General features: G+C 49.2%; 1 protein-coding gene across 3 annotated transcripts in view; it reads left to right on the top strand.

Moving 5' to 3' along the window:
* SYT13 (synaptotagmin 13) overlaps positions 1-14,779 on the top strand; it is a 184,593-nt gene that overhangs the window by 11,690 nt on the left and 158,124 nt on the right. For 2 of the 3 annotated variants that reach the window (XM_064144391.1, XM_064144374.1), the window contains exons 5-6: positions 4,378-4,507; positions 4,749-11,099. In XM_064144391.1, the coding sequence (XP_064000461.1) occupies positions 4,378-4,507; positions 4,749-5,053 (435 nt within the window). In that variant the 3' untranslated portion in view covers positions 5,054-11,099. Of the gene's footprint in view, positions 1-4,377; positions 4,508-4,748; positions 11,100-14,779 lie in introns of those variants that run through there. The other variant, XR_010302500.1, reaches the window with a different exon arrangement.

Raw genomic sequence — 14,779 nt, 5'->3', positions numbered from 1 at the left:
TTCCCTTTCCTCCTTATTCACACCTTGCTAGCTGCACAGGCTAGGAAGGTGGAGGGAAGGACTCCAGCAGTGCTGGAGGTGAAGCAGGTACAGGGGATGCTTCATGTCCACTAACTTCTTTGCACTAGGAGTAAACTGGAACACAGGAAGTTCCACCTCAACATGAGAAAAAACTTCTTTATTGTGAGAGTGATGGGGCCTTGGAGCAGGCTCCCAGGGAGGTGGTGGAATCTCCTCTAGAGACTTCAGGGCCTGTGTGGATGTGTTCTTGTGTGACCTGCTCTAAGGGATCCTGCTTTGGCAGGGGGTTGGATTTAGTGATCTCCAGAGGTCCCTTCCAACCCCTACCGTTCTGTGATTCTGTGATTAACTTCTTGAATATTTCCTCAGGAGCCTTTTCCCTGCCCGGAACTGGATTGTTCTCCTAGCAGCAGCAGGACACTTAACAACAGAGCGGCAGGACACTGCCGTTATTGCTACAAACAGGCACCCCTTGTATGCTGATGTGGGGTGAGGAATGCAAAGCACCACCAGCAGAGCTGCTGAGCAGACTGAATAAATCTTTGCTTATCACCACCGAGGTGTGAGCTTGCTGCTGAGCTGGCCACAGAGTTAGCATTTTTTAATTCCTGCAGTGCTGATTAGTCTCGTTGTCACTTGCATGCTAACAGGGCTGGCCACTAAAACACCTCTGGCAGAGAGAGACAAGCAGAATCAAATAAATCACAGAATCACCAAATCACTGAGGTTGGAAAAGACCTTTGAGATCTTTGAGTCCAACTGAAACCCATCTACCATGACCACTAAACTATATCCTAAAGTGCCACATCTACATGCTTGAACACCTCCACCACCTCCCTGGGCAGCCAGTTCCAATGCCAGACCACTCTTACAGGAAAACAGTTTTTCCTAATATCCAACTTAACTCTCCCCTGGCTCAGCTTAAGCCCTTTTCCTCTCATCCTATCACTTGTCGCTAGGAAGGAGATACCAACCCCCACCTGGCTACAACCTCCTTTCAGGGAGTGGTAGAGAGCAGTGAGGTCTCTCTTCAACCTTCTCTTCTCCACACTAAACAACCCCAGTTACCTCAGCTGCTCTTCATATAACATGTCCCTCAACCCCCTCACCAGTCTTATTGCTCTTCTCTGGACACCCTCCAGGACCTCAATGTCTTTCTTACATTGTGGCACTCAGAACTGAACACATTACTCAAGCTATAACCTCAGCAGGCCAGGTGGTCTGAGTGAGTTTAATAAACTTCAAGCACAAAGCTAAATATTTGCTTAAGAGCCATAAACAGAAATATGTTCCTCCCCTGCTGCTGTAAAAAGAGGTGTCCAGAAGAAATCACTCCACTAGAATGATTTAAATCCCTCCACCCCTCTTAGTCTACTGTAACATCTGCTTTGGAAGTGGTACCCAAGGAGCAGCCTGCTCACAGCTGGTCAGCTGCACTCCAGCACACCTTGCAGGCCGGTGCTCTGCCTTGGTGCACAGGAAGGGCAGCAAGCATGCCTTCTCCAGGCTGCCAGCACCGGCAGTGCTGCTGAAGAGTGCCCCAGTTTGAGCTGAGGATGTGCAGGGAAAGCTGAATTTGCGTCATCTGGGAGCAGTGAGAGCCAACCGGTGCATACAGATCCTGAATCATTCATCAGCAACCGGAGCGGGAGGGAGCGAGGAAGGGCTGATCAAACAAGAGAAGCTATTTTTGACAGCATCCAGCCAGGAACAAAGTTGCTGGGCTCTGTTTAAAGCCTCATGTTTCCTTCAAAAGCCGTGAGCCTCGGAGATTTCATTCCTGCCTTCCCAGCAATTCTCACCCCACGAAAGGGAAGGGACTGGGAAGGGAGCTTACAGCTAACCAGGCAATGTAATTAGCATTCAGGAATTCGTGAGCTGCTGTGAGCAATGCAAAGCCTAGATAGGGCAGAGTGATAGCTTTGTCTTGTCTTGTCTTCCTTCCCTCCCTGTGCTGATGACAGTGATGATAGCCTTATCCCCTCCCCTTTAGGGATTTCACCCTGCCCATGCACGTAATCCACTGGTGACCTCCGGATGCTTTTCATCCTTACTGCAAAGAAAGGAAACTAAAACTACACTGGCTGCATGAACTTGCAAGGTGCAGGTTATGAATTTAATAGGAAAAGGGAAAACAAACAACCAACCCAAATCCCAGAAGGAGGGGTAAGGAGAAGCACATCTGACTTGGTCTTATAATGCAAAGCTCCAGCATTGACCAGTCAGTGTGGATCTGGTTTTCATGTGGGTGCAGGTTGGTCAAAACCCTGGTTAGACTATTAGGAGCCATGAGCATAAGGTGTGGCATGTGTGTTTTTGTGTGTCTGTGCACATCCGCAGAGCTCTGCCACCTTCTGCCTCCATAAGTCTTCACTGCATCTCTCCATGCCTGCAGCTACAGGAGCCAAATCCTAGCCAGGGGCTGTAGAGCAGGGCCTGGCAAAATGCACAGGGGATAAATCAGCACAAGCAGCTTGTGACTTGCCCAGGCTGTGTTTGATTTGTATCTGTCGCTGCGTGCACAAACACCTATTCTTTTGTAGCAGACACCAGCCTGTCTATGTTTTGTTCTGTAGGGGGGGTTAAAATCCACTTAACTTTAGGACAGGATTTGTGTCAGTGAAATGCATATGAGCCCTTTGCTGCTACCTGAGAGCATGAGGGGAAAAAAAAAATATTTACTGGGGCTGCTTTGGGACTGAATTTTAGGCTTCTGTGCTAATGGCCTCCCATCTGACTTGTGCAGCACAAATCAGTCATTCAGAGCAGGCGGTGATGACAGCCGTGCTTTCTGGAGGGGCAGACAGCTCACCTGCAGCACACAGGGGCCTGTCCTTGCCTGTTGTGAGGAGCTGGGTGAAAACTGAACTTGAAATATTTATGGCTCACTGAGAAGTGAGAGTGCAGAGCACAGGAATGGCCTAGAGAAGCCTTGTCTGCCCTAACGCCTGTAAATCATGCTAAAGAGTCCAAAGGGAGTCTGCTGAATTGACATTGGCTTTCTGGGACTCTTCTGAGTCATTAACCTGACAGCAAACCAGTTTTCTGTCACAAGCTCCTGCTCACTGGGAGAATAACTGCTCCCCTTTTGCCCCTTGCCACAGGCTGGCATCTCTACAAACCTTGGCATGGGCTTTCCTTCCCCCCCAGCCCTCTGGGAGAAAACAGCATTGGGGAAAGCAATGGGCACAAGGAGAAGATGGGTGGGGTGGTAGCATCCCTCTGCTTCACCTTCTGGGGCTGCTTGTGCAGGGTGAGCAGGAAGGAAGGGGAGAAAGGCCAGGGGGCTAAGAGGCCAGGCATTAACAGGAAGAAAGGAATTAAAGAAAAGGGGGGGGGAAATGAAAGTGTGGGCCCCTGGGGTGATCTGATGGTTCAGGGTGTATGCCCTGGAGGGCATCCCACAAGGGCAGGGTGCTCACAGGCGTGAGGAGAGACAGGCTGCTGGGTAGGAAGAGTGGGAGCACTGTGGGAGCTCAGGCTGGCTGGGTTTTCTCGCATGCCAAGTAAGGACATCATAGAAGGTTCAGCTCCAGCTCCAGGGTCTGGCTGCATGGCACAGCCCCCTGTATTGCCACTGTATCGCAGGAAGATGTAGAGTCCTGCTAGGAAGTGTGAACCAGGGTACACACCTGCTCAGAGCCTGCTGACAGAGCAACTCAGGAGTGAATGATCATGGAATCACAAAATTGTCAGGGCTGGAAGGGACCCCAAAGATCATCTAGTTCCAGCCCCCCTGCCATGGGCAGGGACACCTCATACTAGATCAGGTTGCTCAGAGTCACATCCAGCCTGGCCTTAAAAATTTCCAGGGATGGGGCTTCTACCACCTCCCTGGGCAACCTGTGCCAGTCTCTCAGCACCCTTATGGTGAAGAACTTCTTCCTAACAGCCAGTCTGAATCTACCCGCTGTAGTGTTCCTTCATTGCCCTCAGTCTTATAAAGTTCCTCCCCAGCTTTCTTGTAGGCCTCCTTCAGGTACTGGAAGGCCACAATAAGGTCTCCTCAGAGCCTTCTCTCCAGACTGAACAGCCCAAACTCTCTCAAGATGAAAAGGAGTAGCAGAAGTAGGGGACATAAATAAAGGGCATATAATCTCTCATAAAAGGAGTATCCCACTATAAGTAGATGTTGGTAAGCAGTTACTGCCTAGTGATAAAGCAGTAGCTCACAGGATCAGGGCCCTGTGCATGGAGGAACCCTCAGATATCTTTCCCATGTTTATTCTCCTCCAGTGGAAAGATCTTCTATACAAAGACAGGGAGACAGCTTGATCGGTCCACAATCCTCCACCCTTGTTCTATTTAGTATGCCTGACGTTGTATAAAATATTAACCTTTTCTTTCCATTGCCAGGAGCCTTCTACAGGTCATGGGGAGGTTCTGCTGTCTATCAGCTACCTGCCAGCAGCTAACCGCCTGCTGGTGGTGATTATTAAGGCTAAAAATCTCCATTCCAAGCAGCTGAAAGACCTACTTGGCAATGGTGAGTAGAATAGCAAGAAAACATAGACTTGTTTCTGCCATTATGCAATTCTGGGAAGGATGTGGGATGCATGGTGTGTGGCAGAGGAGAAAAATAGATGTTTGGCCTAGAAAGCTAAGGAGATTTGAATAATGTCTAAAAAAGGGAAGAAACCAAGCCCCCAAGATGAGTGTCTGATGTCACCAGCTAACATTTTACTGCCTGCTTGTTAATGCGGTGCTTCTCTCCACTTCCTACACAGATGTTTCTGTCAAGGTGACACTGAAGCACCAGTCCTTGAAACTGAAGAAGAAGCAGACCAAACGTGCAAAGCACAAGATCAACCCTGTGTGGAACGAGATGATCATGTTTGAGATGCCTCACGAGCTTCTGCGTGCCTCCAGCGTGGAGCTGGAAATGCTGAGCCAGGATGGTGCTGGGCAGAGCCACGTGCTTGGCAAGTGCAGCCTGGGCTTACACGTCGCAGGTACAGAGAGGAGCCACTGGGAAGAAATGCTGAGGAACCCCAGGAGACAGATCGCCATGTGGCACCAGCTCCACATGTAGGCTCACCATGGTTGCTGCCAACCAGACTTCCACCAGGCCTTGGAGGTTGAGAGAATAAGCTGTGGTTCACCTTCTATCTTCCCCTGCACAAAGCTGCTCGGCACAGCATTCTCCTTACACTACCTTCTCCGATGTTCCTGCCTCAGCTTAGCCCAGGAAACTGTCTGCAAAACATCTTCGAAGGACAGTCTCTCACCTAATCAAGTGGTCTGCTCAAAGGAGGGGTCTGTCTCGATAATTTGAATTAATTTTATTTGCCTGCTTGCTGTCGTTTCTGTGAGGTGTTTGTTTCTGTAGAGGAGCAGAGGGGAGCAAAAGGGACTATGGAAACCTAAGCCACTCCTTGGCATCTGGCACTGTCACCCGCATCCCTTGATGAATGCTTGCTCTACAACCACAAACATGTGGCAGATGTTCTACCAGTCAGTGTTCTCCAATGCACTTCAGACTGTGAGAAATGAAGATCACAAACCTGAGTGCAGACTAGAGGTATCAGTGTGACAGAGAAAAGCCAACTGCGGACCCAAGGGATCAGCATGACACAGAGAGAGGCCAACTGGAGAACTGAAGGATCAGCATGACACACAGAGAAGCCAACATGCAGTAGTAGACGGATACCTAGAGAAGGATACAGAAGTAAGGGGGAGAACAGAGGGTGAAGAGCGTGCGGGACAGTCGACATTATCGTCCTCTGTGGTAGCCTTTGAAGCAAACACTGCCAAACAAGAAGTCAAATTCTTTCCTTCACTTTTGTTTCCTTGAGCCTTCGACACCATGTATTTAGGATTCATGAAATCTGCTGAAAGTAAGAGTGCTTCAGGATCCTTTAGCAAACTTTCTACAGTGTCAGCCAGGAAGGCTTTAGGCATGGACAAAAGGTCCCAAAAACCTGGGCCAGATCTTTTTGCTTCCAGCTGCCTTTTCTGTCCAGGTTAGAATTTCTGAGTTCCAAATACTCTACATTCTAAGTAACATCTCAGACTACACAAAAGAAGAGGAATAATTTCATACCTTAGCAGTTGACTGATGGTTTTGGTTTGACAGTTGACTATGACTTCTCACCCTTGAGAACTGCCGTGTGTTTCATCACTTCCAGACAGAAAGAATTCACTGAACAGACAGACTCCCCAGGGCTTGCTTTTCTGTGTGCACTTTCAAGATTTGACGTGACTTAAATGTTGCTCTTCACTGTCCTTCTTGTGTGTGTCTCTAGATGGGCTGGAAGTCTGGCATTGGCGGTGAGGATGCTGTGACCCCATAAACACACAGTGTGTCCTACTGCTTTATTTCAAGGAGCAGACACGGCTATAAGGGACTTCCACAGGGATAAGATATCCAAGAGTTATAAAACAGAACCATAGAGTTTGTAGCACTGAAAAACTCAGAAAACTTCCTGTTTGTAGGGTCAGATTGATCCTCTGCTTGATCCAGAATCTTAACATAGACTTCATCTAGAGTCCATCTCATTTTGATGCCTTGGTCAAGCAGGTCTAGCACATTGCCAGTAGGAGGCTGCCATCCTCTTGGCAAAGGGGAATCACTGGAACCAGTGAACTGAAACCTGGCTGAAGCACCAAGCATGGAGGGCTATGAACAGAGGACATAGCTTCAGCTGCAACAGGAGAATGGTGTGGCTGCAGCTGGAAGTGGTGACTGGGGCTGGTAGTGAGACTGATACTGTTGAACACCTTCACAAATGACTTGGACAGTGGTGCAGAAACATGCCCTCAGCGAGCCTGCAGATGATACAAAACTAGGTGTAGCTGTTGATGCCACCAGCCAGTTGTGCTGCTGTTCAGAGAGATGTGGAGGGGCTGGAGAAATGGGCTGAGAGGAACCTCCTGAAGTTCAACAAGGAAAAGGGACAAGCCTTGTATCTGGGAGAGAATAACTCCATACATTAGGACATGCTAGGTGCCATCCAGATGGAAAACAGCTTCCCACAAAAGGACCTGGTGGACACCACACTGAACATAAGCCAGCAATGTGCTCATGCAACAAAGTGTGTCAGCAGTGTCTTGAACTGCATTAGGAAAAACAGGTCAAAGGGAATGATCCTTCCTCTACTCTGCATTGGTGATGGCACGTTTGGAGTGCTGTGTTCAGTTCTGGGCATCCCAGTGTTAGAAAGACATGGACTTACTGGAGAGCATGCAGCAAATGTCCATGAGGATGATAAAGGGACTGGAGCATGTTCTGTAGGAGCAGAGGCTGAGAAAGCTGGGACTGTTCAGCCTAGTCAGGAGAAGGGTTGGAGAAGGGGGTTTATGGATACATCAATATATATAAATACCTGATCTGAGAGAGGAGAAAAGGAGTTGGAGCCAGACTCTCTTCAGTGATGTCCAGTGACAGGATAAGAGACAAAGGCACAAATCTTGATAGAGGAAATTCACAGAATCACAGGATGTTAGGGGTTGGAAGAGACCTCCGGAGATCATCAAGTCCAACTCCCTCTTGCCAGAGCAAGATCACCAAGGGCAGGCCACACAGGAATGCATCCAGGTAGGTTCTGAATGTCTCCAGAGAAGAGGAATGCATCCAGGTGGGTTCTGAATGTCTCCAGAGAAGAAGACTCCACCAGCTCTCTGAGCAGCCTGCTCCAGTGCTCTGTCACCCTCATGGTGAGGTGGAACCTCCTGTGTCCTAGCTAGTACCTGTTGTTCCTTGTCCTGTCACTGGGCACCACTGAAAAGAGCCTGGGACTTCCACCTTGACATCCACCCCTCAGATATATATATGTTGATAAGATCCCCTCTTGGTCTTGTCAAAACCCCTTTTTTTACTGTGAGGACTTTCACACACTGGAATGAGCTGCAAAGAGAGGTTGTTGGGAGTCCCCATCCTTGGAGACACTCCAAATGGAATGGGATAGAGTGCTGAATAACCTGCTCTGGTTTACCAGGCTTTGAGCAGGGATGGGTTTGGTCAAGATGATTTCCAGAGCTCCTTTTCACCCTCAAGTGAGGCTGTGAGTTTCTGAAGAGACCCACAAGGTTGCTGTGCATTGAAACAACCCTTACCTTCACCCTGCTGTCCCCTCCATAAATGGGTAGCCAGGAGTTGTGGGATCATTTCAAAGAGAGGGACAAACCCAGCTTTGACCACCCAACCAAACAGAAAAGCTAAGTATGCCAGTGAATCTTACACCCAAAGCTGGGTTGGTATCACTCCACTGGCTGAAGGATATTGAGACAAAACCGAAACTGACTTGTTTTGCTCCATGGCGTTTTGTTTAGTAACAAAAAGCTTTCACTAAACCAGACACAGGGGTTTAGGGGACAGTGAATTTGTAGACGTGCCTGTAGCTCTGGAATAATAATTTCCATTTAGGTGCAAAATTCATTGGCCTGCTTTGCATACAGGCTCCTGTCAGCACTGTTGGCTTTTCCTTCTCTTTAGGGTAATGATAAGAAAGATCACTACTTCATGGTATGATGCTATTTGGCTGGCACTGGAGAGCCTGGAGGGCCAAATACTTGCCTTGCTGCCAAGGGATTTCTCTAGTTCTGCCTGCCCGCTTATTTTAATGAGCCTTTTATAACGTCTTGGTGACTGAGTGTAAACAACTTTATCTGTATCTGTCCCTGGTGGTGCTTGCAGGCCCTCTCATTAGACAGCAGTCATATAGCTTCCAAAGGAACAGCTCCTTGCAGTTTGGTGTTGTTGTCCCCTTTTACCGCAGAACAATATGTGTGCAAGCACTGCTCAGCTGCAGGTCTGTCTTAGGAGGCAAGTGGCAGTGTTGCTCCCTCCCTTGCTGCCATGGAATTTAAAATGGGGGTGAGCAGAGGAGTGCGAATTGCTGCGTCTCTCCTGGCTTCATCCTTGTCGTTATCTTGCATCCCAGCCTGCAGGGAATGCTTCCCGCTTCCAGCACTGGCTGACCAAGGACTGCAGGCCTGGAGTCAGGCAGGCAGCAGTCATTTGCTGGGGGCTGCAGGCAGGTTGCCCAGGGAGGTGGTTGGAGTCTCATCCCTGGAGATATGCAAGGTGAGGCTCAGCAGGATTCTGGGCAATCTAATCTAGTTGAAGATACTCCTGCTTACTGCAGAGGAGGTTGGACCTTTGGAGGTCCCTTTCACCCCAGACCATTCTGTGATTCTGTGTGATTTGGTTATGTTGTGGGAGCTGACTGTCCTGCACAGGAGGAGTGCTGTGTGAGACTGGAGGAGCTCTGCTAACAGAAGCTGTTTGTCCCTGCATTCCAGAGCCTGACCCTTGAGATTGCCTGTTTAGCAATGCACCCCTGAGTCCCAGCACTCCAAGGTGCTAGACTGGCCTGAGCAGACAGACTGTGGGGAGATGCTGTGATAGATGACAGCAGCATGAATGTGAGCACAAAGTACTTGGAAATGCTCAGTGCCGTCACATAAAACAGCTTCAGCAGCAAGAGCCACAGAAGTATCCCTTAAGTACAGTATTGACAGACAACAGAGCTGACCAACCCTGTGGCTTCCAGCTGTAAATACAGGAGCACCACAAACATGTCTTTAGTTAAAGGGTGCTGCTTCTAAACTGCACCAAAAGAGAAGCAGCAAAAACCCAATTATGGTGATTAAAGTTCTTAAGCTGCCTGTGTGATCAAGAATACTCATTAGCTTCCCTAGTGGCTACTTAGTAGTTGCACTGATTGTTTTTCCTGCTATCATCCATAGAGAAGCTGGAAGCAAAGAGACTGTAGGGAAGAAGGGAGGAAAAAAGGAGGGGAGAACAGTTTACCTGGTCAGAATAAACAGTCCTTTTAACAAAGAGCCAGAGAGCCACCAAGTGAAGCACAGGGATTCACAGTCTCTCATCCAGTGACAGAAACCAAGCAGCACAACTGCTGTGAAATGGTCTGAGAAGCACAGCTCCTGTACTGCATCCAGTATCTCCTGGGAGAAGCAGTCTACTGCGCTCTCCACTGAGGATGGGACTGAGAGGCCAGAAGAAATATCTTCTAAATACATTAAGGAGTTACTTGGTAAAAATATAGACTGTAGCCATGTGCTGCTTTGCCTCAGCCTGCCCTCAGAGCTAGATCTTCCTGGAGAAATGGTCTAGTTTGATTTTAGGCAGTTTCTGATGCACTAGAAAAGATTAAAAAGCACAGATAATTGACAGGCACTCAAACATCTCTGGGATGATTTAGACTCGTTGCTACCCTCGGCCCCCTTCCCCAGTTGTAAGGGGGAGTGGTTGCTGCTGGTCTCCTGGATGGATGATTGTTTTTCCATGCGGAGTTTTCCCCTCACTCCTTGTCCCCATCACTCTTTGTCCCTTGCACGGTGAGATGAACCAGCTTTGCTTTGCAAAGAAGTAGCAGAGCAGATACTAATGGAAAATTCCCTTCAACAGGGCTGGAAAATGGTTCAGACTCAACCGTTCTCCCAGGTGTTGCTGAGCTTTCAGCACCTTGAACAAAAAGTACTTTGCATTTCACTACCATCTGTTGTCATGTTATCTGGCAGTAGAGCCTTAAAGGTAGCCAGTTTTTCAAACCAAAATAGAGAGGGTTGTATCTGGGATCTAGAAATACAGCCCAGGGTTTGCCCAATTGTTCCTTGTGTCTAAGATGAACTGGGCACAATGACCTTTATTAAGAACTGGGGACTGAGGTGGCTCACACCGCACTCCTCTTAGGAAGGGCAGTCTGAATCTGGGTTGAAGTGAAGGGCAGTGCTTTGGCAGCATCATTGATGTTTTCCCTTCTGTGTTCAGAATGTATTTGTGTCTCACCGTGTTGGGTTCATTTGCTGAAAGATAAGCATGAGGAGTTGACACCAACACTTGAGATTATTTCTTCTGTTAGATGTAACTGAACTGCGCGAGAATAGTGGCAAAGTGAAATGGTGCTTTGTAGCCTTCCAGCATGAGAAGGCTTCTCTGCTTTCTTAGTCTTTTTGTGTCCCACGTGCTGCTGTACAGAGCCAAGCAGTGTTTGTTGAAACTTGGTATTGTTTGCACAGTCCAAAGCACAAGAACAGAGCATGGGGCTCGGCCGCTGTGTCTGCTGTTACAGCACAACACCTAAATCACCATGAGTAAATAATTCCAGGCTGAATCCATGGTGTGTCTGTGTTGCTTACTCCGGGGTCTCCTCTGCCTGCAACTCACATCGTGGGTACAGAGCACTGGGGTGAGTCACTGGAAGGTCCTCTGAAAGGTGGCATCAAGGGATGAGAAGGGGATCGGGAAGCAGTTGGGGGTCCTGCCCTGGCCAAGCACAGGAAATCTGTTGGATTTCTCAGCAGGGTGGCAGCTAAAGAAATCTGTACAGCTGTGAGGAGCTTAGGGAAGAGGATCTGGGGATCCTTCCAGATGCTGGCTCCATCTCCCAGACGCTGGCTCCCTCCTCCCAGACACTGGCTCCATCTCCCAGACGAAACTAAGAGGTGAATTTAGATCCAGTCTTTTTTGCCCACCTTGCTTGGTACTTGTGAAGTACTGCTGGTGATACTCTGTAAACCATGTGTCTGTAAGGAGAAACACCTACTTAGGTGACCCCATACTATCACTGAATTGGCTGCTTCCTGACAAGACACAGAGATCAAGAGTTGCACATGAAAGTGAGAGACAACAGATTAGGGGGAGCAGGATTGGGAAGCAGTTACTCAGTGACAGTTTGGGGGCAGTCCCCCACCTATCACAGTCAGCATTAAAGCACAAGAAGAAACAACAAAGTTAGGCTGCTGGGCTTCTAGGCTGCTGCTGGCTTTGCTGAAAGGGCTGGCTTCAGGCTGTCAGCAAGGCAGGATGCTTCTGCAGCATCTGCCGTGGAGGTGGAGGAAAGTGAGCTGGATTTCTGCTGCACAGGGACTTGAACCCTGGTGGTGTGTTTGCCAGGGACAATCCTTGCTGCCAAGGGGATTAGTGAGGGGTTACTCAGTAATCCTCAGGCCAGTGCATTGTGAAGCAGCAATAGCTGCTTGCAGAACCATTCCTCTCTTAACCTGCTGTTCACTGTCACTTCAGATTTATTAGAGGCTTCCCCCCCTCGCCATGGTATTTAAAAACTAAAATGGGTCTGTAAACTAAACTGGCCTGTAATTCTCTGTCTGCCAGGGGGGTGGCACCTAATTCAGCAGCTGTCTCACAGCCGTTACCAGTGGAGGTTTGCAGTGGTTTCTCCTCTTCCCTCAACACTTAGTGATTAAGTGGAACAAGACTGGTGAGGAAGGGGCTCCAAGATTCCCCTCAGAAGACAGCTCAGACCTGAAATCTACCCAGTTCTCCAGAAGAACTCTCTCAGCACCACGAGGTGCTGCAGCAGTCGAGTTTGGCTCTGTAGACCCTGTCCCACCACCTTGCACAGCAGCTTGTCCCAGGCCCGTGCTGTTCTCCCACCACTGCATCCCTCTGAAGGTACCAGCAGGCTCCTCAGAAACAAGGTGGCTGTCTCAGTGCAGGCAGCATGCTTGGTTTTTCCCCTTGGATCAAAACAACTTCAAACAGGCAGCATCAGAGCCTGCTGAGAAGACTTGTTAGTGGATGTGCTGTGCTGAAGGAGCCTTTGATTATCCTCGAGCTACTTTTAGAGACTCTGGTAAAAGAGCTGTGGCTCTGTTCCTGTGGCAGCAGCCCTGCGAGAAGCATCTTTGGGGCCCCCTGTCCTCTGCTCCATGCCACAGCAGATCCAGACCTGATTTGAGGCATAGGAAGTTTCATGTAAACCTGAGGAGGGATTTCTTCACAGTGAGGGTGACAGAACACTGGAGCAGGCTGCCCAAGGGGGTTGTGGAGTCTCCCTTTCTGGAGATACTCAAGACCTGCCTTCATGCATTGCTGTGTGATCTGGTCTAGGTGATCCTGCTCTGGCAGGGGGATTGGACTGGATGAGCTTTCGAGGTCCATTCCAGCCCCTAACATTCTGTGATTCCATGTAAACACATTGAAACCCACCAATGTGCTCAGCTACCCACGTTCTCCTCCCAGCTCAGGGGAGGCAGATGAGGAAGAGAGCCCCAAGGACACTACAACCCCCTCCGGTCAGGCCTTCAAGCCCTCCACACACAGGCACCACAGTCTCCTGCTTGCAGAAAGAAAAGAGCACACTGGGTTTCTTTTTTTGCTAACCCCCGTGTTAAGTGCCAGCTGCTGACCAATCACCTCTGTGGAGTATGTCCAGGACACCAGGAGAGTTGAAGAACATAGCAGGCCTTAATGCTATGACAGCTATCACGGAGGAATGTTTCCATTTCCTTTGTGCTCACAGTGGCATGGGAAGCAGTGGTCCTAAAAATGAAGGGTGCCTTTAGATCAGATAAATTGGTGTAAGCTTCCCTTCCTGACACCAGCTCAGACCTTGCACTTTACCTGCAAGGATCTTGCTTTCAAGTCCTTGAAGCTGTCAGCAAGAAGGTTGATTGCCAGTGACGGTGGTGGTCAAGTATCTGTTGCACAAAACCACTGCAAGACATCAAACCCAGCAACACATTTCACACACTGCTTGTGCTCTTTACCATGCATCTGAGCTGCTGAGATGAAAGCATCATCCTGCTCTCTGCTGCCAAGTGATCAGGAGAGGCAAACTCTCTGAGATAAGGTTCCCACCACTGGCTGCCAGGTGCCCAGCAACCCCAGAGTTGAGCCCTGACCACCACCAGGCTTTTTCTGCTCAAAAATAAGGGATTTTAAACCACTGCAGTGAAAGCTGCCAGAAAATGGCAAAGTGGGCTGGTCAGTGACTTTGAGGAAGTCACTACTTCTGTTGGATAACTCACCTGGGGCTATTTTCACTTCTGAGTCTGAAAACTGCCTCTCACTGACAGCCCCTGTGACTACTGTCCCTGGTTAAACTTGGGAGCATTCACTCTGAACCCAAAGCATCTGCGCAGCCCATCACCCATACAGCCTGTCTCATCCACACGTACGTTACTCCTGGCCCAGAGCTCTCTTAGCCCAAACTTCCCTCAAGGCCAGAATTTCCACCCCAGTTTCCTTTGGGAGGACCACTGAGCTGCGCAGCACTGGCATCTGGCAGGTAGACCAGTGGGACATAGTTGGGTAGCACATCATAAGCATGCATATGGCAGTGGAGCTTTGCAGGGGGAGCAAACTGCTTCTCACAGCACATACAGCCATTGCATTAAACCTCTGCTAGAGGGATAGATTGCTTGTCCACCTCATGTAGCACTGGATTGTCCTCTGGTAGCTGCTGATCCCAGGATCACTTGGAAAACAGAGATCTCCCTAAATTAAAGAGCCAGTCCTGTCTGTGAGAGCATTCCCTTGTCACTAATGAAACAGCACCACAAGCAGTACCACCCCTGGCAGTGCACAGTGCCACAGTCAGCTGCACAGCTTCCTCCTGCCCTTTCTGGTTCCCCTACCGGCACACAGTCACACTCACATCTCAGTGAGTGATGTTTTGAGCTGGAAGGGGCTTTTCCAGCTGTGTTGGCCACCTGTAGCAGGGCTGGCCAAAACCCTTGCAGTGCCCTCCTCACTTGTGCTGCGGTGCTGAGCTGAACTGCAGCACAGGAGGACGGCTTGGAGCCACATCTGTGCCTTCACTGTGGGGCAAACCCTCAGCAGCAGCCTCATTGAGTCCAAGGAGACAACGTGTCCAGCTCTGAGAGCTGTTTGCTCAGAAGCTACAACTCACAGCCCAGTGCTTATCCATGGACACCCATTCTTGGGTCAGAGGTTGGCTGTGTCCCCCATGCCAATTTAGCAGAGAGCCTCCAGGCACAGAATTTCTCTTCATTTAACTATTTTAGAAGCCTCACCTTTAGTTAATCC

The sequence above is a fragment of the Pogoniulus pusillus genome, chromosome 1, assembly GCF_015220805.1.
Source record: "Pogoniulus pusillus isolate bPogPus1 chromosome 1, bPogPus1.pri, whole genome shotgun sequence".
Taxonomy (NCBI): domain Eukaryota; kingdom Metazoa; phylum Chordata; class Aves; order Piciformes; family Lybiidae; genus Pogoniulus; species Pogoniulus pusillus.
The sequence above is the reverse complement of the archived record's forward strand: the minus strand, read 5'-3'. Positions and strand labels throughout refer to the sequence as shown.